This window comes from Gorilla gorilla, chromosome 19 (genome assembly GCF_029281585.2).
Source record: "Gorilla gorilla gorilla isolate KB3781 chromosome 19, NHGRI_mGorGor1-v2.1_pri, whole genome shotgun sequence".
Classification (NCBI taxonomy): domain Eukaryota; kingdom Metazoa; phylum Chordata; class Mammalia; order Primates; family Hominidae; genus Gorilla; species Gorilla gorilla.
Window position 1 is genome coordinate 95,870,116 of NC_073243.2, and position 23,532 is coordinate 95,893,647.

The following is a 23,532-nucleotide window of genomic DNA, read 5'->3' on the forward strand; positions in this document are numbered from 1 at the left end:
ATTCCTGGAAACTAGTTCATCAGAGACCATTTGTGACAAAACATTCTTGAATTATTTTTCACTACCTTCTCTCTCTGGCAAATGAAACCAATTTCTGTCAAAAGAGGTAGGTCTTCTTTAAGAATCAAATATACTTCTTACTGCCAAAACGTGAAATGGAAAAACGAACTTAAGCTAGTAGTTTATCTCAGCCATTACAGAGTATCTAACTATTAGTGGGAATCAATGGCGCCAAACACACAATGTACTACAATACTATTTTAGGAGGCAGAAGAAAGGATTGGAAGAAAAAGTTATTGGCATTTGAACCAGAAAATCTGGTCAGGGAACACAGAAGTTCTTTGTTAATAGTTCTATAACCTTGAACAAGTTATTTTGCCTTTCTGATCCTGGGTCTTCGGCTATGAAACGCTGCCAAAAATGACTGCTCTGTGTCTTTGTGTCAAAGACTGAAAGCGTCACATCAGTGAAAATTCGGATAGACACACTGCCGCATATAAATCCGGTGCTTTATGATCTCACACTGCACGGATTTGGAAACTACTGCATGTGCACGATTCTCAGCCTAGTTCCCTGCAGGTGAGGGATTTTTTTTTTTTTTTTCCGGAAAGAAAACTGTTAGCTCTGCCCTGAAATGAGTCCCACAGAGGTTTTGCAGGGTGGAGTTACCGAGAAATTGACTTCGGGGTGAGTAAAACTAAGATCCAGGGAAGGCTGCAGCCACTTTTCCAGGGTAAGGGACGGTGTCATTTGCTTCCTCATGCGGCGACGACGAAAGTGATTATAAGCCACAGAACGTGGCGCCAGGGTTCACTAGTATAAACCATTTCAGGAGACGAAGCTCCGACCTCCCAGGCACCAAGATCTTTACCAACAACCCGGGATGCTCACTGCAGGAGGGAGCGGGTGAGGAGGACACAGGGATTCGAGGGCGGGACAGACAGGGAGAGGACACAGGTTCCAGAGACTTCTGTTTTAAGGCTCTCGGGGATCCCTGAGAGTGCCCTTGAGGGCTCCAAGCGCGGGGAGCGAGGGCCTGGAAGTGGCGGTTACAGTCCCGGGTCCCGTGCCCTTTCCCGCTCCACTGCTCAGCCAGTTCGGGCGCGCCCAGGGCACCCGCCTCGCGCACCCTTAAGCCCACGCGGGTCTCGGCTCAGACTGTTGCGCCCCACCGGCCCGCGCCACATCCCACCGGCCCATCCAGTAACGGTTTCTGGACCCGCGGCCTCTCCCCTGCCCCCTACTTCCCAGCTCACGAGAGCCGCAGCGCTGCGCCGTTTGGAGAGGGGTCATCCGCCCCGGAACCGACGTGAGCGCGGGGCCGGCCCGTGGAGGCGGCTGAGGGATCCCCCACTTCCAGCCCGCCCGCTCGGAGCCGAACTCCGAACTCCGTCCCGCTGATCCGCGCCCCCAACCCACCCCGCGCCCGCGCCCTGTCACCCCCGCCGCGCCGCTCCTCCCTCCCGCCCCCTCGCTTCCCCGGCCCCCCCTTCCGCGGCGCGGCTCTCACGCGCAGCCGAATTCGGCGCCGCCTCCATCAGAGCCGAGCCGGCGGCTCCACCGAACGGCCGCGCCTGCCGCCGCCGCAGCTGCAGAACCTTCCGCATCCCCTCCCCGTCCCGCCCCCTAGCCCCAGGCGTCCGGGCCCCCTCCCTCCTTTTCCCCTCTCCCTCCCGCCCCCTCCGCGCTCTCTTTCCCTGCAGCCAGAGCCCGGCCCGCCAGCCGGGCCGGCAGGAGGGCGGCGGCGGCACAACCATGAGCTTTGAGGGCGGCCACGGCGGCAGTCGGTGTCGCGGGGCGGAGAGCGGGGACGCCGAGCCTCCCCCGCAACCTCCCACGCCGCCGCCGCCGCCGACGCCGCCGCCGGGAGAGCCGGCCCCGGTCCCCGCGGCCCCGCGCTACCTGCCGCCGCTGCCCGCGTCCCCCGAGACCCCCGAGCGCGCCGCGGGGCCAAGCGAGCCGCTAGGGGAGGTGGCCCCGCGGTGCAGGGGAGCGGACGAGCTGCCGCCTCTGCCGCTGCCCCTGCAGCCCGCCGGCCAGGAAGTGGCGGCGGCCGGCGACTCCGGGGAAGGTCCGAGGCGCCTCCCGGAGGCGGCAGCAGCGAAAGGCGGCCCCGGGGAATCTGAGGCCGGCGCGGGCGGCGAGGGCGAGCGGCGGGGCGCCGGAGACCAGCCCGAGACGCGCTCGGTGTGCAGCAGCCGCAGCAGCAGCAGTGGCGGCGGCGACCAGCGCGCTGGGCACCAGCACCAGCACCACCAGCCCATCTGCAAGATCTGCTTCCAGGGCGCCGAGCAGGTAAGGCCCGGCGAGACCCCGAGGCAGCCGGTGGCGGCTCCAGCTCGCGCCGGTCAAGCTTTCAGCACCACGGACAGCGCACGCATACCTCCCAGTTTGCCTCCAGTAAGGCTCGTCTGGTTCTGCCCTGTGAGCGCTGGCTCCAATATGCCTTCCCCTTTCCCTTCCTGTGAAGGCAAATAAAAATGTCCCAGTGGTGAATACTGGGTTTAATTTCATCTACACTTTCTTTTTCCTTCCTGGCTTAGGAGCTACATGTTCCTCAGGTGCTTAAGTGATAATGCCAAAAGCGGCTTTTGTGAATTATTCGATGGATTTTGGTTTATGCTTAGAAGCAAACCTGTCAGATGTAAGGTGAAGTCCGTTTTCCACAGATGTATCTTGAGACAGATGTCATATCACAACCAGAAAGGGCAGAGTCTTTCCTTACTGCAAATTTGGGTGACTTAATCTCACGGATGTGAAAAGCGTGTGATAGTTTTTACAGGAGAAATAGGAATGGACTTTGAAAGAAAGGCTATTATGCCAACAATTTATATTTTGTCAGCAACACAATTCTAAAATTATAAACACCATTGTAGGTGCATGCAAACTTATATGAGAGTAATCATGCAGAGGAAATGATAGCATATGTCCCTTACAAATGTGTGGTCTGATGAAAGATTAGATGTAATGTTTTTAAAAGTAAGGAAATTGCATAAGAATATACAGGCTTTCAGGAATATAGTGCCCTAAGTCAATATTTATGATGCTACATTAAAAAAAAAAGCATAATGCCGCTTTCTGGGATGCCATGCGTTTCTTCTTTAGCAATGATTAAGAATAACTGCAGAGGAAATGCATCTGACCATCCACTTAAAAGTTATTAAAGAGATTTAATAGTACAGCTTTCCCCCACGGGTATTGGGAGCTATATCTTGCAGACATTTTGTATGTTGGTAGAACATTTATGTCATAACTCTAAGCAATATCTTTGAAATAGTTTTAAGACTTAGTTTCATTCCCATCAGAGGTATAAAATTTTAATTTCATTTCCTATGATAGAACCTGATGCTGTATCCTGAGTAAATGGCTTTGAAAGAAAAGAAAGGAAGCATTAGGTTTTTAAAATAGAGACACAGACACAAATATTCACACTGAGCTGTTTTCTTTTTAGGGTGAGTTGTTGAACCCCTGCCGATGTGATGGGTCAGTTCGGTATACACATCAGCTGTGCCTGCTAAAGTGGATCAGCGAGAGAGGTTCCTGGACCTGTGAACTTTGCTGTTATAGATACCATGTTATAGCCATTAAAATGAAACAACCTTGCCAGGTAAGCAGTTTCAACGTTTATTTTTCCTGAAATAATTTTGTTAACATGAATGCACTTAAGCTTAGTTATTACTAAGGATATTTACTTATGCTACTTAAAAACATTTTGTGAAAATTACACTAAAACCAAGATTTAGAATTTGTAAACATGTGTTTTTGAGAAAACCATGACATTTTATGTGAGAAACTCAAAAGACATTTTAATCGAATGGTTTCCTTTATTAATTTTTTACTTATTGATAAAATGATACCAGTCTTTTTTCTAAAAAGGCAAGTTGGTAAAATGACTTGTACCACACTTAAATCAATTTTATTCATTAGAAATGTTACACAATTGATTTTATTAATATTTTGTTAACTTAAGCATTTAAGCTCTAATGGGCTCCATTTATGGAGAACAGATACAAGTAAAACAAAACTTCACTGGTGTGAAAACTTTGGTTGAACCTATTAGTTCTAATCTGAATGTTATTTCCACTTAACCAGGCTTTCTTTATCATGTGATGTTCTTTCGCAGTTAAATTTTGGCTGATTTTCTTCTTTGCTGTGTTCGACTACATAGTGGATGCAGAAGTATTCCCAACTGTTACTCTCAATAATACTACTGAACTAGTATTCTTACATATTCTTAAACTTTTTGTGTATAATCACATAATAACATAATACACATAAATCTACAAATGCCCTGGAAAATAGGCCTAAAATTTATCGTGAAACAGATTCAGGTTCTTTGAACAGACAGGTAGAATATAAAACATTAAGAATGACATCTTAAGGAAAAGCAGAATAATGTGCAATTAATGTTATCTGGTAGGCTGAAGTTAAGTAGACATAAAAGAATAGGGTTCAAAACAGAGACAAAGGAGTAATAGAAATAAAAAGAATAGGGAATTGCAAAGTTGGGAGGGGGAAAAGTAATAAATTCTCGTGTTCCTTGTTGCTATCTAAGTCACCCAATTTGGTTTTTATTCAGCAATGCAATATAGGTGGAACTACCAGTGTTTGCAGAAGGAACCTGGAAGCTGAATTACTAGTGCATTCATAATTTAAATTTCATAGTTTAAAATTTTTGTATCCTTTATATAGTTTGCAATTAATTTGCATCTCTGATAGTCTCCATTTAATGCATGATTAGCAACCACAAAATGAAAATATGTATTTCTCAAGCTGACCTAGGGCTTGTGAATAATTGGAAAGAGAAAGCATAAATAATATGGATGAGTGATATTATCATGCTGAAGACAGGCACAAACCTGACACCTTTTCCAAGAACCTCTGATTGAACTACTTGGGTATCAATTTATGAATCCATCATAGTTGTCTTGAAAAACAGATGAAACCATTTTCAAAGACTAGCATATAGGTAGTATAATTGGATCTACAACAGTTTTATCAATAGAAGTATGTGGGAAAATAAGAAATGAGAGAGTTTTGGGCTCTAGAGAAAAGTTCCATGAGAAGAGCTATGGTCAGACACTCATTGGCTGGCTGAAACAGAAGACTATTTCAAGAGCTTGAACTTATGGCAACTATATGTTAATTCATTTAGGATGATTAATTTTGAAGTAAATAGAGATAAGTACTTGATGGACATTTTAAAATAGGAGATCAAGAGCTGGGGCAAAAAAAAAATACTATTTACTAATTTTAATCCTATAGCAAAAAGAATTGGTTACTACTGTCTCTTGCTTCATTTAAAAAAGATTCAATAGTTATTTTTAAAAAGTAACTCCCAAACTGTACATATGATTTTCCTTTTCCCCAAAAAGAACTAAAACCCAAAAACTAATCTGGTACTACTACCATATTTAGGATTAATTTTATTATGACATCTGTAAATACTACTATTATCTGTAACCTGATCTGATTGTTGTAGTGACCTACAAAATCATATGTAGAAACAAAGTTGATATGAATGTGATGATGATAGCTCAGAACAGCTGGAGATGAAATAACTTTCCAGGACTACATCATATACACATGTATCTGTGTGAGGCCAATCCCTTGTGAATAGGTGGTTTCTTGGATGTAGAACAGAACAGAGAACAAATATTAATATTCACAAATACTTTGCTACACACTGTTCTAAATGCTTTATATATATGGATACTGATATTTGATCTTCATGACAAATCTATGAGGTGAGGAATATTTCTATTTTACTCGAAGGGAAACTGAGGCACAGTAAAGTTAAGTAACTTCTACTAGGTACCTATCTAGTAAAAGGCAAAGCCAAGATTCAGACTTAGTCAGTCTGGCACAGGGTCCACTGTCTTAGCCGCCCTGTTGGAAAGTGTGCTTCTCAATCCCATCCTAGCCGCCTTCATGTTTCTGGATCTGTCAGGACTTGTCCTGGAAAAGGCTGTAGCAAGCAGGAAATAGTTTCAGCCTGGATCTCTAAGATGGTTTGGGAAGGTTTTGACTGTCTACTGTTGCATAATAAACCACCTCAATACTTAGTGCTTTAAACAGCAACTGTCATTTATGATCTGTTAAGAGTCTATGGGTTGATGGAGGTCAGCTGAGATGTCTTTCTCTGCATGCAACATCACCTGGAGCTATCATCATCCAGAGGCTTAACCAGATTGGAACATCCAAGAAGGCTTTCTCATTTGACCTGGTTTTGGTGCTGGCTGTTGGCTGGAAGCTCAGTTGGGGCTGCCACCTGGTGTGTCAGTTCTCCCTCCATGTGGCTGCTGCTTTTCACTGTGATAGCTGGGTTCCAAGACCATGAAAGTGAAAATTACAAATCTCTTAAGGCATAGCCTTGGAAGTGACGTGGTTCACCATCTACTGCATTCTTTCGTGTAAAGCTAGACAGAGGCCCAACTCAGATTCAAGAGAAGGGGAAATAGACTCCACTTCTGGAGTCTGGCCCTTCTTTTAAAGAGAGTGGCCATCTTTATCCCCCATAGGAGTTAGCTTCCAAAATGGCCATGCCTTCCTGACCTGGTCTCTGCATTTGGTCCTCATGAAGTCCGGGTGGATCAGCACATATCACCATAACTTCCCTTCCAGCACTCTGAACTAAAGGAGCTTAAAACAATGTATGCAAGAACTCACCAGTGATGTTTGATGTATATCCTCAAGCACTTTCACAAGCAAGTATTACCATGTTGTATTTCCTTGTGCTCAGAGGAAGATGAGGACAGAGAAGGGCAAAGAGCAGTTATCAGGAAGCAGGTGTGTGTGAGGAAAACACGCTGCAGTGAGCCTAAAACCTTAGTTTCACTTGTTTTTCTCATTGAGATTTGAATTCTTTGAGAATTGGAGTCTAACCTCCCAATTTCATTGGATTTCAGTGATGCTCGGCAGCATGACCCAATAGAAAGCTAGCAGATGTATCCTGTACAACGTAGTTAAACCTTAATTGCCGTATCATTAGCAGTAGGAGTTAATTAAGACATTTGAGGTAATTAAAATGCATTTACCTTCCTATCTACTGGCAGAATCTATTTTATTAACATATCCAAGATGATGCATTAAGGACAATTTGAGAGTAAAGCCTAGTTCTGTTTTGAATCTGGCATAAAATTAGTGAAATGCATGGACATATAAGATCAATTTTATTTTGAGATGTTGGGAGCATTATACATTAATTAAGCCATATTCCAGTTTATGAATGGCTTCGGTATTTTTTCCAGAGGCATGATGGATCTTTGAAGAGATAACATTTATGGGATAAAGTACTGTATGTGAAATTTTAAACTTTCTATAAAAGACAGACTGTACTGCCTAAACAAAGAAAAAGCTATGTAAATGGAAGGTAATATCTGTTATTTTAGACAAGCTACTTAAACTTTTTGCATCTCCATTGACTCATCTTCAAAAAGGAGATGACAATGCTACCTGTCTTATACCTTATTTTGAGAATTAGACACATAAATATGTGTGAAATGCTTAGAATGACACCTGGCCCATAGCAGGTGCCATTTAAATGCTGGCTCTGGATATTATGATCTGTTCAGTCAGCTAAGGGATGGGACCTTCACTTGCTCACTGCCACAGGTCCTTCTTGTTTATTTCTCATTGTGTCACCAAAGTGAAGTTCATGGCTTCTCTTTCCATATTCTTCTTTACTCTTGGATTTTTATTCCCTGCTTTTTCTGGGATCCCACCTCAGTTTCTGAGAAAATCAGTTGACATCCATGATGAATGAATCAGCATTTTTAAAAGCAGGTGTAATGAGATATAATGATCTCAGTGCAGTGAGCATATTTACTCTCCAGATGTCCCTCGCTGTGGGTCTTATTTATGTCCTTATTGGAGTCTACTCATAATTGGAGCAATGAGATGCTCTTAAATGTGGCCAAGCACAGGACAGTACTATTCAAGGTCAGGCAGCCATACTTTGTTTATGCTTTAGAACAGCCCCTGTCAGGTGGGTGCATGTAACCTGTGAGTAGGCAGGAGGCCAGAGAAGTCTGAGATTTCTGGGGGACAGTCACAGAAGGGGTAATGGCTGAGCATCAGTCAAAGGGAGTCAAAAGGAATCATGATGTTCACCAACTTTCCTTCTTCCTCCTTTGTTGCTTGGAGCACCGACGGCCTGCCTTGCCTACTTGGGAAGGGTTAGAAACTTGCATGTGGTCCATAGACCTTTTCAGGGATTAGGCTTTGGCCTTTGTTATTGGCCTATACTGTTTTTTATTAGCCTTTCCCTTACTCGTTTTCCTTTAAACTCTTCTAATGTGCTGTCAGCAGCAGATCTTCTTATAGCAGTAAGAATGACTGGGAAATCTCTTAGCAAGGAGAAGGACTTGAGATTATTTTTGATTTGTATCCATGTTCTTAAAACCCTGGGATTCATCATAATGGATTTGAACCAGAGGGGAATTAGATAGCAGGTGGGTTTATTTGGCTGTCCTTCTTAGGTACAGCTTCCAGACCTTCTTGTAAGACATACATACATAGAACTTTAATTAACTTTCTGAGGAACCCATGGTCACTACTTTTCTAAATGGGGCTCCATCATGAAAGGGGCATTTCCACCTTCAGAACTGATTGTTAGTAGGATGTAGCTGATGCACTAGGAGGAGCTGACAAATTATCATTGAAAACTGACTTTGGTTTTGAAAATGTATCAAGAAAACATCAGAGCATGAACTGTATCGGCATTGCATGCTGTCATTTGAAATCATTCAAGACATTTGCATTTCATGGCTTAAAAATGTCTGCATATGTGCAGCCTGTGACACGGTGAGCCACCCCTTTGACTTTTTCTCTAAGTGCTGCTCTTACTTCCATTCTCTGCAGATTTAATAGCAAATGACAAGCTGAGGGGAGACGTGTTTTATTACTGTGGCTGAATAACTAAAAAACAATGCTGAGATATAATATTTAAATGTCTATCCTGGCATATTTTGTAGGTAACTAAAAATGTCAAAATGAGCAGCACATCACGAGGCAATTTTCTCACCTTAGGAGTTAATTTTGTTTCATTTGCTTACTAATTTTCAAAACATAAGAATCTGTATTTTACTCACTAGAAGAAATGAATGATTTTCTGCTGAATAAAATATGTAAATTTTACTTTGTATACTACTATAACCATCTTATTTACTGTACAGACTACATGTACAGTGATTTTACAATTTCTCCTAAGCCAGATGGTTCTGAAACACTGGTAAAAGGAGCCAAAGGTCATTTAGGGCATTGTGCCCTGGTATTTGCTTTTAAACTATTTAGAACGAGGCTTGGGGACAACATGCACCTTATAGGTGATACCCTTCAGGACTTTCTTCTCTACATACCTTCGACTTTTCTACATTTTCCAGCCCTTTTAAGTGCATTTCCCTTTGGACACCTTCCTCTTCTGTGCTTTGTTTGCCCCTCCACACAGCTTCCTGTAGAAGAAAGAACATCCTAGGCAGAAATGGGTCGACTTATGGGTTAAAGCAAGTCAGGATGACAAGAAGATTTGGCAGTTGTTGGGTAGAGGAGCCTTGTCATGGCTCCAACCTGTCTTCACTTGATAACATTTGTATTACTATTTAAATTAGTGGTTAGAAGGCTTTTCCTCTGCAGGGTCAGACAGGAAATATTTTAAGCTAGGGGGGCCATTATAAGCTACTGTCCTAGCATGAAAGCTGCCACAGACACTGTATAAATAAATGAGCATAGCTGTGTTCCAGTAAAACTTTACTTATAGCGACTGAAATTTGAATTTCATATCATCTTAATGTGTCAGGAAATAGTATTCTTTTTTAAAAAAATGTTTCCCCTGCCATGTAAAAATGTAAAAACTCATGGACCACACAAAAACAGGTAGCGAGCTGGGTTCACTCAGCTGCATTTGGTAGTAATTTAAACATATGGAGTATTGATTTGGACTTAGGTTTTTATAACCTCTTAGAAAATTCAATGGGTGGGATGTTTCTAAATTTCTATGTTTCTTTCTAATTTTGAATGAACTTATTATAAACTTACATTATTTAGAAAACGGTGGCATCTTAGCTCCATGGGGTGGGGGGAGGGGGGAGGGATAGCATTGGGAGATATACCTAATGCTAGATAATGAGTTAGTGGGTGCAGCACACCAGCATGGCACATGTATACGTATGTAACTAACCTGCACAATGTGCACATGTACCCTAAAACTTAAAGTATAATAATAATAAATAAATAAATAAATAAATAAATAAAAAAGAAATGCTGTTAACTTTTCCGTATTAAATATTAAAACCATTGCTTCTTTGAAACAGTTTCTTGTTCATATCAGATTCAAATCCTTAATTCTGAGGAGTCGCTTTGGTTAAGTCAGGAGTGGAAAGCAGGGGCATCTCAGAATAAGTGTCCTTGGAACAGGCCACTGTCCTCTCTGTGAGTCCTGGAATACATTTTAAAGAATGCTCTTACCCCGCCCCAGGCTGTCTGCAGTGCAGTAAATATCCTTGGAATATTCCCTTCTGAATGTCTTGAAATGAGATTATTTTAATTTGCTTAGAGTTTCTGGGCTTGTATTCTGAGGGACAAGCATAGCAATGAGTGGGACAGGTTTTAGAGCACATTATATAACACAGCTCAATATTGCTGACATTCATTTTCTTGGTCACTTTGTGGGCATTCAGTGAATATTTATGGTATGAATGAATAGATGCATACCTGAGTGTTTTTGTAAGGTGGCAAGAACCATGGAGGTTATATTATTTCTGAGCGAGAGTATGATTTAGGGAAAACAAATTGCATTCATTACTCATACATTAGCCATCTAATAGTTGTTAATTTTCAACTTGTATCTCAAGTTGATCTTCTAATAATGCTATTCTCAAGTTGCCTGGGCAAGTATGTTCAGTTCTTCAGACCACAGAAAAAAAGCCTTGATAGTAACACGGGATCTATTTTTTAAAACCCAGAATTTTTTTTTATAAAAGCTTCCAGTGAGACATATCTGCTCTTTTCAAAAAATAAAATGTCATGAAAAAAGTCTGTGAATGTGGAATTACCCATGTGTGACACCCTCACTTTCTTGAGATTGTCACTGTTTGAAGGGTTTCTTCTAGCATTTGTTCAGGAAATTTGAATAATTTGTTGGAAATTTTACTGTATGATCATGGATATAGATGAGCTGCTAAGAGCGTCTACTGGATATAAATTTTTGGAGTGAAATCTGCCACCTGGCTGAAAACTAGGTGACTTTTTTGATGAGCAGTTTGCACGGTTGTAACATAACTTCAAAAATGATTTTCCACCGGTGAATACAATACTCAAACCCAGGGAGATGTAGCCAGAGAACAGGCTATTTCCTCCTCACTAATTTCCTGCTTTGCCTTGGCATGTAGCTGTGCTGTGATGTGACTGATGTTTTGCTAAAGGGATTGGTATAAAGGAAACTTGGCTTCTTTCTATTTTGGGACCTTCTGAGAGTAGAATGGGATGACTCTGAGGGCAAAATGAGAGTACTTCCGACCCTTCAGAATAGCAGGGAATGGACTGATGAGTAGATAATCACCTGCAATTACAAGTAAATGGATGGCAGACACAGAGGAGTTGGCCAAGAAAAACTGCACTGTGGTTTGTGCTTTCTGTATCCTTGGATATTTGACAACATCTTCCCTGTGAGAATAACTCATAATTCAAAAGCTGTTCCACATGATTTAGCCAAGTGAATTTGATGTAAGAAGAGGTAGACTGGAACCTGTTATATGATAAGACATGACAGGAACCCAGAAACATTTCTATATCAGCAAAGTCAATAAGGGAACTTATTGAGGACACATTTCTTATTCCATCGTTCCCTTAGGAGTGGAATGCTTTGAAAACTACCATCTAAAAAGATGCTTTCTCTCTAGTTTTTACCTCTTTGAGTTGGTTCATTTTGATTGATGACACCTGTACAATGGATGTCCCTTCCTTATAATGATAGAGTTCCATTGTTGCCTTAGTGTGCCTTTTAGTTTTTCTTCTCTTTTCGGTATACTGATTTGGTGCAGGTGGCCAAGTGCTTAATTTGGGCATGGGGTGTCGGGGGTGGGGAGGATGCCGCCCATAAGTATCCAGCTCTTATTCCAGGAACCCTCCTGGCACTCCTTTGTTTGATATGGTCTTGTGATTGTGCAAGATTTCATCTCCTTACTCCATTTGTGTCATGACTCTGAGCTATAGAATCATTCCAATGAATGAAGAATTGTTTCAGAACACTTACACAGGCTTGCCTTGGTTTGTTCAACCTGTTAGAAAATATTTTAAGAAGGAAGCATCTTTCACACAACGTGAGGGGATTTTTCTTATATTCTTACTAACCAATCTTCCAAAGCCTGCAGGAAATAATTTGGCCCTGTTCTCTTTCCCCCAACTCTCTCCCTAGTATTAACTTGTTTCCTATGTTATATTTGTAGATTTTTAAAAAAACATAAATATGTATACAAGTGCCCTATTTTTTTTAATAGAAGAAATAAAAATCTTAGAGTAGTCAAGAACAGAGGATTTGCCAGGCCTGTATTGAGCATTCAGTAAATATCTGTCTTATCCTTCTTCCATCTCTTTCTTCCTTTTTCTAACATCATCTGACTCATCTTTTGTGTGGGAATGAGTAGGTGGGAGGTTTCCAGTGAGACCTCCAGCCCCATGGAAAGAAGGAGGAGGGCACAGTGAATAGGGTGGAAGTCTTTGCCTGCATGGCATTCTCTGGACCAACCATGCCACGCTTTCTTCCCCTGGAAGCAGAAAGAAATTTTGAATGCAAAACCACCTTTCCGTCTCCTCCTAAACAGTCTTTGCTTTCACAGTGGTCTCTCTCAGTCACACTACCATCGCTTCTATTAAATTCATTTTCAAATCTAGACAAGGTTTTCAGCAATTTGAGAAGTGATTGAAAGACATTAAAACATGCGAAGCCAACAAGATTACAACTAACTGTGCCAGAATTTTTTGGGTAGCTGTGGGTGACATGGTTCCTAGGCTATGGAGTGAAAGATGCTTTGATACTGGAAAAATTTTGATTTGGTGAAACATATAAGGATGGGTGATGAATCTCCCTGCCTCCTGTCTACTTACTGCCCTCAACCTGAATACTACTAAGACTGAAACTCATATTTGTTACAGAAAAGAAAACTTGAAAGAGAAATATATGCTTCTTTATTTTGGACATGATTAAGCTCTACCACAGTAAGCTTCAGGTAAAAACACCAACCATCCCTTGAATTGCCTGTGGGGAGAATTCCAGTATGAAGTGATGATGGATGCGTGATTATTCATATAATGTGACACAGTGACAGATCAGTGTGTGTTTATTTTTTGGTCTGGAAGATGATTTTACTCATGTTCTAGAGGTAGCCTCAAAGTATTCTTTGTTGTTTTCTACTATGTTACTCATAGTAGAAATTGGTACTTTTTAATTGATAATTGGTACTTTCTCATTCTTTTTTCATTTATTCAACACGTTAACCACTACTACAGAGCAGACACTGTTCTAGGCCGTAGAGTTACAGAGTTGGCAAAACAGGCAGGGCCTCTGCTTCTAGAACTTAAATTATCAATAGTAAGGAACGGAAGAAAAGCAAGTGAGCAAATAAATACAAAAAGTAGCTAATTATAGATTGCATTAATGATGCTAATGGAAATAAACTGGGTGTGAGAGTTAATTTTATGTGTCATGGGGAGCCCAGGTATTTGGTCAGACAATATTCTGGGTATGTCTGTGAGAGTGTTTCTGGGCAGATGAACACTGGAGTTGGTAGACCGATAAAGCACACTCGAAAGCAGATGGCCTCCCTCATGTGGGAGAGCTGCAGCCAGTCAGTTCAAAGCCTGACTAGAACAAAAAGGCTGACCTTCCCTTGACTGAGAGAGAACTCAGCTTACCTGTTTTCAAGCTGGAACATCATTATTTTCTTTGGACTTCAGCTGAAACACTGGATCTTTCTGGGTCTGTAATGTATCAGCCTTTGGACTGGTAGGCTTTCAGATCTGTGCTTTCAGCTCTCTTGATTTTCATGCCTTTGGACTTGAACTGGAACCACAATCTTGGCTCTTTTGAGTGTCCAGCTTGCTGATTGCAGATCTTGGGACTTGTCAGCTTCCATAGTTGTGTGAGCCAATTCCTTATAATTACTCTCTTACACACACACACACACACACACGCACGTGTGTATACAGACAGTTCCCAACTTACAATGGTTTGACTTATAATTTTTCAATTTCATGATGGTGTGAAAGTGATATGCATTTAGTATGCCCCTCAGCTTACAATGGGGTAATGTTGGGACATAAGTAAATGAACATCGTTGTATGTTCATAAGTAAATGAATATCGTTGTATGTTCCTCACACTCATATGTATACATACACACATATGTACACACACACACACACACACACATCCTGTTGGTTTTGTTTCTCTGGTGAAACCTGACAAATATCCTGGATGATTAAAAAGAGTATGCTAAAATGGATCATGTGATACTTGATTAGACTGGGGTACATTCTTATAAACTCATGCTTTGCTTAAGCATAAGTTTATATAAACGATACATTTGTAACTATTTCTATATTGATGATACATTTGTAATCATTTCTATATTTCATAGATATGTAACCATTTCTATATAAATGATTACATATAGAAATACATTTAATCGTATAGAAATTTACATATCTATGAAATATATATAAATGTTACATATAGAAATTTCTATATGTATTTGTAAATGTTTCTGTATGTAACCATTTCTGTGTTGATAGAAATGGTTTATATAGTTTATATAAACTCAGGCTTAAGCAAAGCATGAGTTTATATCGATGTACTCTAATCAAGTATCACATGATCCATTTTATCTCTATTGATAGACATGGTTAAATATAGAAATATTTACACATATGTGCTTATGCTTTGATTAGTTTACATATATATGTTTTCTAGCTCTTGTCTGTTGAGGGGGTTCAGTATTAGTGGCACCTGAGTGAGAGTAAGCTCACCTGGCATCAGACCTCAGTTTCTAACATCATTCTCCAATTAAAAAAATAGTCACATGCAATATGAGACTGGAGCTCCTTGTAGTGCCAGATTGTAAAGAAGTGCTCAAAAAACAAAAGGATTGGGGATAAGTCATCAAAGGGACACAAGAGCCAACCTGGAAGAACCGCCAGTGACTAAAGCTGGAAATATTTGAGCAACAATTTAGCTTGGATTGTATCTTGAACTATAATATAAAAATCTGTAGGTGAACACCAATATAAATAAATCATCAAACAAATAAGTAAATGGGAGAGAAAAGACAAGTCTCCCTTACAGAATTCCAAATAATTGCACTGGTGGTTCAATGGTAGAATTCTCGCCTCCCAAATAATTTATGTATATAATCTCCCCTCCAGGAGGTAGAGCTCAATTCCCCCATCTTTGTAGTTAGTGACTTGCTTCCAAAGAGTAGATTGGTAATAGAGTGGAAAGGATGAGGAAATACCTTTACAATCGAGAAGGCTAGCAAATTCTATGTAGCCAGGCAATCAAGTTTAACATTATCAATGATAACTGATAGCATTATCACTGATAAGTCATGTTGACAGCATCTGCCCCTGGTATGATGTGATGAGATTATTTCACCTGTGGTCTTCCTCTCTAAAACCCGTAACTATAGTCTAACCATGAGAAAAACATCAGACAAAACCAAATTGGGGACAATTTACAAAATAACTTGAGGAGTACTTCTCAAAGCTGGAGAATAAACAGGGTAAGTCTTAGAAACTGTCACAAACCAGAGACTAAGGAGATATGATGACTAAATGTAATGTGGTCGTCTGGATATAGGATCTTGGAAAGAGAAAGGTCATGAGACAGAACTAAGTACGGAGCTTAGTCAATAGTAATGTACCAGCGTTGGTTTATTAGTTGTGACAAATAAGACTATAGCAATGTAAGATATTAACAATAGGGGAACTGGGTTCAGAGTGTATGGCCATTGTCTGCACAACCTTTGTAACTTTTATGTAAATAAAAAACTACTCTAAAATGAAGTGTCTTCAAACAAACAAAAATAATGTAGGGAAGGCCAAGAACAGGTAGAAGGGATAGGGAAAGTCTGAGGAGGTGACGTCTGAGATTAGACCTAAAGGTTGATGATGATCCTACCTTTGAAAAATTATTTGAAGAGCATTCTGGAAGGGGAAGAGTGACACCAAAGACTCTAAGCAGGGAAGGACTGAGTGTTTGAGGGAATAAAAGGACCACGTGGCTGGGTGGCTTTGAGTGATGAAGCGCAGATGTCCTGAGGAATTGGAGTTTAATTGAAGAGCAGTGGGAAGTTATTGGAGAGTCTCAGGTAGAGAAATAACATAGTAATAATAATAGATGCCTTCAGTTGCTTTGTGGAGGCTGGACTGGAGAGAGGCAGGGGTAGAAGCATGGATGCTGTTAAAATGTTCCTTTAAGGACAAAAGGGACAAAATGGTGACTGTCCTAGGATGATGGCAGGGATGAGGAAAAATGGATACATTTGAAATATGCCTTTAAAGTAGAAGCAATAGGTTTTTAATTTCATTTTACGATTTATTTTTGGCAAAAACATGTGGACTTTAACTTCAAGTTATTTATAGCCTTTATCTCATTTATTATCAATAATTATTATATATTTTGCTGTAGAAATATTGTGATTGGCTACAGGGTGCTGACCTAAATCCTGATGGTGGTGTGGATGTTTTATAATCTACTGAAAATGCACCATATTATGTTTTTAAAATCCAGACAACTTAGGATCCTGAAACACATATGGGCCAAAGTGTTTTGGGTAAGAGACTTTGGCCCAACACACGGCCTGTCCTAGAGAGTGGAGTGCTCTATACATGTCTGTATGGTGTAGTTGATTTATAGTGTTAGGTGTGGTGGTTGATAGTGTTGTTCAAGACTTCTATTTCCTTGTTAATCTTCTGTCTATTGAAAGTGGGGTATGCAAGTTTACAACTATTACTGTTGAGTTGTCTGTTTCTCCATTCAATTATGTCCATTTTTTCTTCACATATTTTGGGACTTGGTTGTTAGGTGCAAATATGTTTATTAAGTGTTATATCTTCCTGAGGGATTGACCATTATATTATTGCAGAATGTCCTTTGTCTCTATATCATAGTTTGTTTGTGCTGTTATAACAAACTACACCAGACTGGATAATTTAATAAATAACAGACATTGATTTTCACAGTTCTGAAAGCTGGCAAGCCAGGATCAAGCCCCTAGCAGGTTTGGTGTCTGGTGAGGGCCCAGCCTTCACTTCCAAGTGGGACTTTGTTGCTGCATCCTCTGGAGGGGACAGACACTGTGTCCTCACTTAATGGAAGGGACCCAAAGTCAAAAGGGGGATAAATGCCATGTTATCACATGGCAAAGAGAAGAAGAAAGCAAACGTACTCCCTCTAGCCCTTTTATAAAGGCCCTAATCCCATCTGTGAGAGCTTTGCCCTCATCACTTAATTACCTCTTAAAGCTCCACGTCTTAATATTATCACATTGATGATTAAGTTTTAGCCTATAAATTTTAGAGGGGACATCATCATTCAAATCATAGCACTCTAATAACAAGCTTTGTCTTCGTGTCTATTCTTTCTGATGTTAATATAGCTACTCAACTTATCTTTTATTTACTATTTGCATGATTTATCTTTTCATCCTTTTACTTTCAACCTATTTGGTTTTTGCATATAAAGTGTGCCTCTTACAAAAAGCATATAGTTGGATTACAGGGTAATGGATTTTGGACCTGTATGATGTTATTCCTGGAATACAGCCTTATGAAAATCAGCAAATATTGTAGGAATTGCTTTCTGATTGTGATGTTATCAATTTAGCACAGTCTAAGATTCCCTAATCATGGTGAATATGTGCTGTCTGAGATTATGTTTTTTTAATCCCTAGATGGAATTGCTGTGACTATTCTGTTAACCTATGAATTTATGCAATTATCCTCTTCCATAACTTTTGAGGGAACTGTTTTGTTTTTCCCTATTTTCTCCTTCTACCACCACCTGAGACCTGTTGTGAGCAACCAAGGAGTTGTGGAAACCTGTTCTTTTCTAGTAAACAAGAGATTCTTATTGCCATTCATAGTCAGTTGCTTCTTCTGCACCTCCAGAGCGTCTTGATTATGAAGTTATGCTGACACAATTAGCTTTTGTAACTTAAGCGCCCTACTGTTAAACATTTGTTACACATCTTTTAGAAGAGTTGAGATAGTATGAGGATCAGCGTAATATAATAAAAAAAGCATGGACTTCGGCAATATGCAGACCAAATCCAGATTTCAGCTCAGCCACTTACTCAGCTGTATAAGCAACAACGCTACTCTATGTTTAATTTCTTAATGTTGTTGGAAGGATGAAATCAAGTAACATTTTCAAAATGCTTGGCATTTGATGGTCTCTTATTGATTCTTGACTCCTAGTCTTATTAGAACAGGACTTGCAATACATAAAATTGTGTTATATTTTGGATTTGCTGTGTATTCATTTATTTATTCATCCATTTAATATTTCAACAAATATTTATTAATTACCTACTAGATACCAGTATTCTAGGCACTGGGAATGAATAAAAGTAAACAAAAAAGACAAAATCTCAGCCATTAGGCTCATACCTTGCAAACAGACTGATAATATATAAGTAGAAATTCCAAGTAGAAGAACTAATCATAAGAAAAAAACATTGGGCAATGAAGGGGTCTATGAATTGTTGAGAGATATTGTTAAAATTTTAGATAGAATGGTCAGTGAAGGCTACCAATCCATGATCTTTGAATTGATTGACAGATTTTAAAAAATATATTGCCTTCTAGAAATAGGGTATGCTAGTGAATATTTACTATGGTTTGTTTTCCTACTGAAGTATATTTCACTCTGGGTTTCAGTTTTCCATGAGTGAACTGGAGAGGTCAATATTTACAGCTTATAGTTTTATAGCTTATGTCAATATGTAAAAAGCCTTGATAAAGGCTCAGTTTTCTCAATCTATTTTATATCTAGCATGTTCTAGTGAGACGTTGGTTTTAGGGGCATGGAAAAAATGAGTACAATCAGATAGACATTCAGAGACAAAGAATAGTGAAAATGGATTCTGGATTCTGAGAAACAGGTGGTCAATTTGCTCCTCCTGAGTTATTTAAAATATTTATTTATGTTGCCATTTTAAGCATTTAATTTATAGAATTATCAAAGCATTAGGATTTCAAAAACCTCTCTATATGATAAATTGCGTCTACCTGGGACTATAATTATTTTTAATATCGATTTTTATAAATACAGTGATAATACAACAAGTGAAAAATAATTTTAGACCTGTGTTCTCCTTGGACAAGCACAGTTTTTCTGTTAAAAGCCCACAGTTTCTGAGATGGATTATTTTGAAGAGACGCTTCATCATCTCATTGAATGCCCTCTAGGAACCTGGCTATTTGGAGAATGAATATTTGAGGCTGTAATTTTCAAGATAATATAATTGGGAGATATTGAAGTGGCTTGTACATGACTTGGCCACTGGGAAAGACACACAATGGCTTAAAGAGGGGAAATAACTTTTTATGTTGCTCCTGGAGCTACACAAATTGATATTTGGGCTTCCAGACTCCATTTGAAATAAATGGCTTCCATTTATCAGTGTGGTAAGATGCTGGGAAGCCAGTATTTTTTGAATCTTTGCCATTGACAAAGAATATGAATATAAAGGAGTTTTGAAGGGTGAAGATTCTTTCCCCTGCAAAACTTTTAACAATATGGAGACATTTTGTTTGAGCTTATGGTACTTAGTCAACCAAAATGGAATAATCCGTTTCCCAAATAAGATGGGAAACGTCATCCATAACTTAAAACCTTTAGCTCTCAGAGTCCATAAGCACAAGTGGGTTATTAAGAATCCTTTATTCAGGAGAAAAGCGATGGTCATTTCATGAGGAATAAGATGTGCTGTTTATGAACACATGCAGGAAGGAAGACAGATCATTTTTAGGGTAAGTACTCTCCATGGAGCCCTTGTCTGGGTTTCCTGAATTTGGCTGATTGCTTTCATAGTGGACTAGTTTAGATCATCTGTTAAAAGTTTAAAACCTTTCTGGGGTCGGGGGAGGGGGGAGGGATAGCATTAGGAGATATACCCAATGTAAATGAAGCGTTAATGGGTGCAGCACACCAACATGGCACATGTATACATATGTAACAAACCTGCACGTTGTGCACATGTACCCTAAAACTTAAAGTATAATTTAAAAAAAGTTTAAAACCTTTCCAAATAAACCAGCATGTTCTGAGGGTTTACAGGAGCAAGCATCCTAAGTGTTGGTATCCATGTCCTCAGTTAGACGTCAGAAGAACTTTACTGTGCAACTCTGCCCTCTAGTGTTTCACACGAACTACGGTTGTGTTCTTGGAATTTGACCCAGAGTGCACAGAGCTCCATTAGGTTAGAGACATTTCTATGTATTTTTTTTTTCACCTTTTTGGAAAATAAATTCGACCCAGGTTCCATTTACTTAAAAAGCTTTGCCATTTGTTATTGCTCACCTAATTTGTTTAAAACCAAGGTGTCTCTCTATTTGATGAGATTTTGATTTAATCAATCATTTTCCATTTTCTTTATTCCACTTTGTAATCTGGGCATTTAAATCTTTACTCTGTTCAGATACTTTGAAACAACTACTTCTAAACTATCTTAAGAATATAAAGCATGTGATCTCAGGCATAATATTAAATCCATTTAAAGTTATCATAGTGAGTACATTCAAATGTTGATTGTCCATTGTATAGCTGGGCGCAACAAGTTTAAGTAAAAGATAATTATAACATCTAGTGGTCTCTGGCAAAATATTTGTAATATATTGATGATCAAATATTTTAGATATTTTTCTCAACTAAGAAAAAATTCTTTAGAGAATATCACTTATTTGGATTAATGTATCTAAAAGCAGCCACTGGCCAGTTATAGGGGAAGTTTTGTTATTTGAAAAAGAAACAGTGGTTGTGTTTTGGCTTCTTTTGTTTGGCTTCAGATTTTCAAAGATGGAATTTTATTTTGCTTAGGGCAACATTTTTAAAGAGAATTAGATGAGAAACCATTTCATGATGTAAAACTTACGAACTATATTTGAAAATGAGATTTTTAATTACCAAGGATTATTTTACTGATGGCAAGCCATCTTGCTGGAGGGAGAAATTTTTTTCCAAGCAGCTTAAGTTCTTAGTTAACAACCAGAGGAACATTAATTAAGCAGTAACTATTGAGGCACCGACCATCTCCTGAGGATCAATCATTGATGGGAGGGAGGATGTATGGAGAATGAGCCTCTCTGGCAGGCTGTGAATCCCTGAAAATGGCTCTGTACCCTGGAAATAACTGAAAATAAAAAAGAAATAAAAGAAGAAAAAAGAAGAGATAGAAATAATCTTCTTTTTCTAAATGGGAAATATAATTTCATTTCAGAGGTATAAAGCAATTCAAGAACATTAATAATGGGTATTAGTCAAACATTATTTGTCTGAAAGCACATGCATATCCTTTCAGATCAGTGAGGCCAAAATTGCTCTTGGTTTGATGCACAGAGAATATGACCTATTAGTTACTGAAAATGAGTGGTGTGCAAGTAGCTATAAAGAACTTGGTTTGTTGTACTGTCTCTGCCTTATTATCTAACTCATATACCAAGAACTATTTGAAAGTGTGGCAAAAGGTAGAAGGAATGCTATGCTCTATCAGGGAAAATCAATTTAACTGTGGGTTTCAAGTGTCTTTCAGGTGGAGCTGGGGCTTCTGGAACTGACTTTAGGAGCAGGAAGCTTCCGTTGTATGATGGTGTGTCCATAAAACTTATTAAAGTTATTTTATTCATTTATATAAATTTTCAAGATAGATAATCAAATTTTAACGTTACTGAGTATGAGAAGTTTGTCAATATGGTTTTATTTTTTTTAAATAGTTACTTTAAATTGATGAATAGAAGTTGTATTTATTTGCTATGTGCAACATGATATTTTGGAATATGCATACATTGTGGAATGGCTAAATTGAGCTGTTGGCATATCCATTATCTTGCATACTTATCATTTGTTGGGGGTGAGAACACTGAAAATCTACTCTCAGCAATTTTCAAGAATGCAATACATTGTTGAGAACGCATGGACACAGGGAGGGGACAACAAACACTGGGGCCTGTTGAGGGGTGCGGGAAGAAGAGCATCAGGAAAAATAACAAATGCATGCTGGGCTTAATACCTAGGTGATGGGTTGATAAGTGCAGCAAACCACCATGGCACACTTTTACCTATGTAACAAACCTGCACATCCTGCACATGTACCCTGAAACTTAAAATACAATTTAAAAAAAGAATGCAATACATTGTTATTAACTATAGTCAACATGTTGTGCAATAGATCTCCTGAGCTTATTTCTTCTATCTAACCCTTATTTTATATTCTGTGACAAATATCTTGTCACCTTTGGCCCTTGGTAACCACCATTCTACCCTCTGCTTCATGTGTTTGACTTATAGATTCCATATACAGGTGAGATCATGTGGCATTTGTCTTTTTTGTGCCTGGCTTATTTCACTTAACATAGTGTCCCTCAGGTTCATACATGTTGTTGCAAATGAATAGTATTCCATTATGCATAGATGCCACATTTTCTTTATTCATTCACCTGTTGATGAACACAGGTTGATTCTATATTTGGCTGTTGTGAATAATGCTGCAATGACTATGGGAGTGCAGATATCTATGGATCATACAGTAGTTCTATTTTTAATTTTTGGGGTAACCATCATACTGCTTTCCATAATGTCTGTACTAATTTACACTCCCACTAACAGTGTGTGAGTGCTCCCTTTTTTCCACATCCTTGTCAACACTTATCTTTCGTCTCTTTGACAATAGCCATTCTAACAGGTGTGAGGTGATGTGTCGTTCTGGTTTTAATTTGCATTTTCCTAATGATTAGTAATGCTGGGCATTTTTTATATGCCTGTTTCGTATGTCTTCCTTTGAGAAATGTCTCTTTAAGCCCTGTGCCCACTTTTTAATTGGATTATTTGTTTTCTTAGTATTGAGTTGTTTGAATGCCTTATATGTTTTGGATATTAACTCCTTATCAGATAGATGGTTTGGAAATATTTTCTCTCATTCCATAGGTTGTCTCTTCACTCTGTTGATTGTTTACTTTGCTGTGCAAAGGCTTTTTAGTTTGATGTAATTCCTGTCTATTTTTACTTTGTTGCTTGTGTTTTTGGTATCATCTCCAAAAAAATCATTGCCCAGATCAATCTCATGGAGGTTTTCCTCTGTGTTTTCTTCTAGCAGGTTTACAGATTGAGTTCTTATGTTTAATTTGTAAACCATTTTGAGTTGATTTTTGTATGCAGTGTGAGCTAAGAGTCTGACATCATTTTTTGCATGGAGATATTCACTTTCCCCAAAACCATTTATTGAAGAGACTGTCCTTTCCCTATTGTGTGTTCTTGCACCTT

The 23,532-nt window shown here is 39.3% G+C and overlaps 1 protein-coding gene across 1 annotated transcript in view; it reads left to right on the forward strand.

Annotated features, from left to right (window-relative positions):
• The first annotated feature begins 831 nt into the window (after positions 1 to 831).
• MARCHF11 (membrane associated ring-CH-type finger 11) overlaps positions 832 to 23,532 on the forward strand; it is a 112,763-nt gene continuing 90,062 nt past the window's right edge. The window contains exons 1-3 of the mRNA XM_019012998.4: positions 832 to 906; positions 1,252 to 2,295; positions 3,452 to 3,607. Of these exons, the coding sequence (XP_018868543.3) occupies positions 1,756 to 2,295; positions 3,452 to 3,607 (696 nt within the window). The 5' untranslated portion in view covers positions 832 to 906; positions 1,252 to 1,755. The remainder of the gene's footprint in view (positions 907 to 1,251; positions 2,296 to 3,451; positions 3,608 to 23,532) is intronic.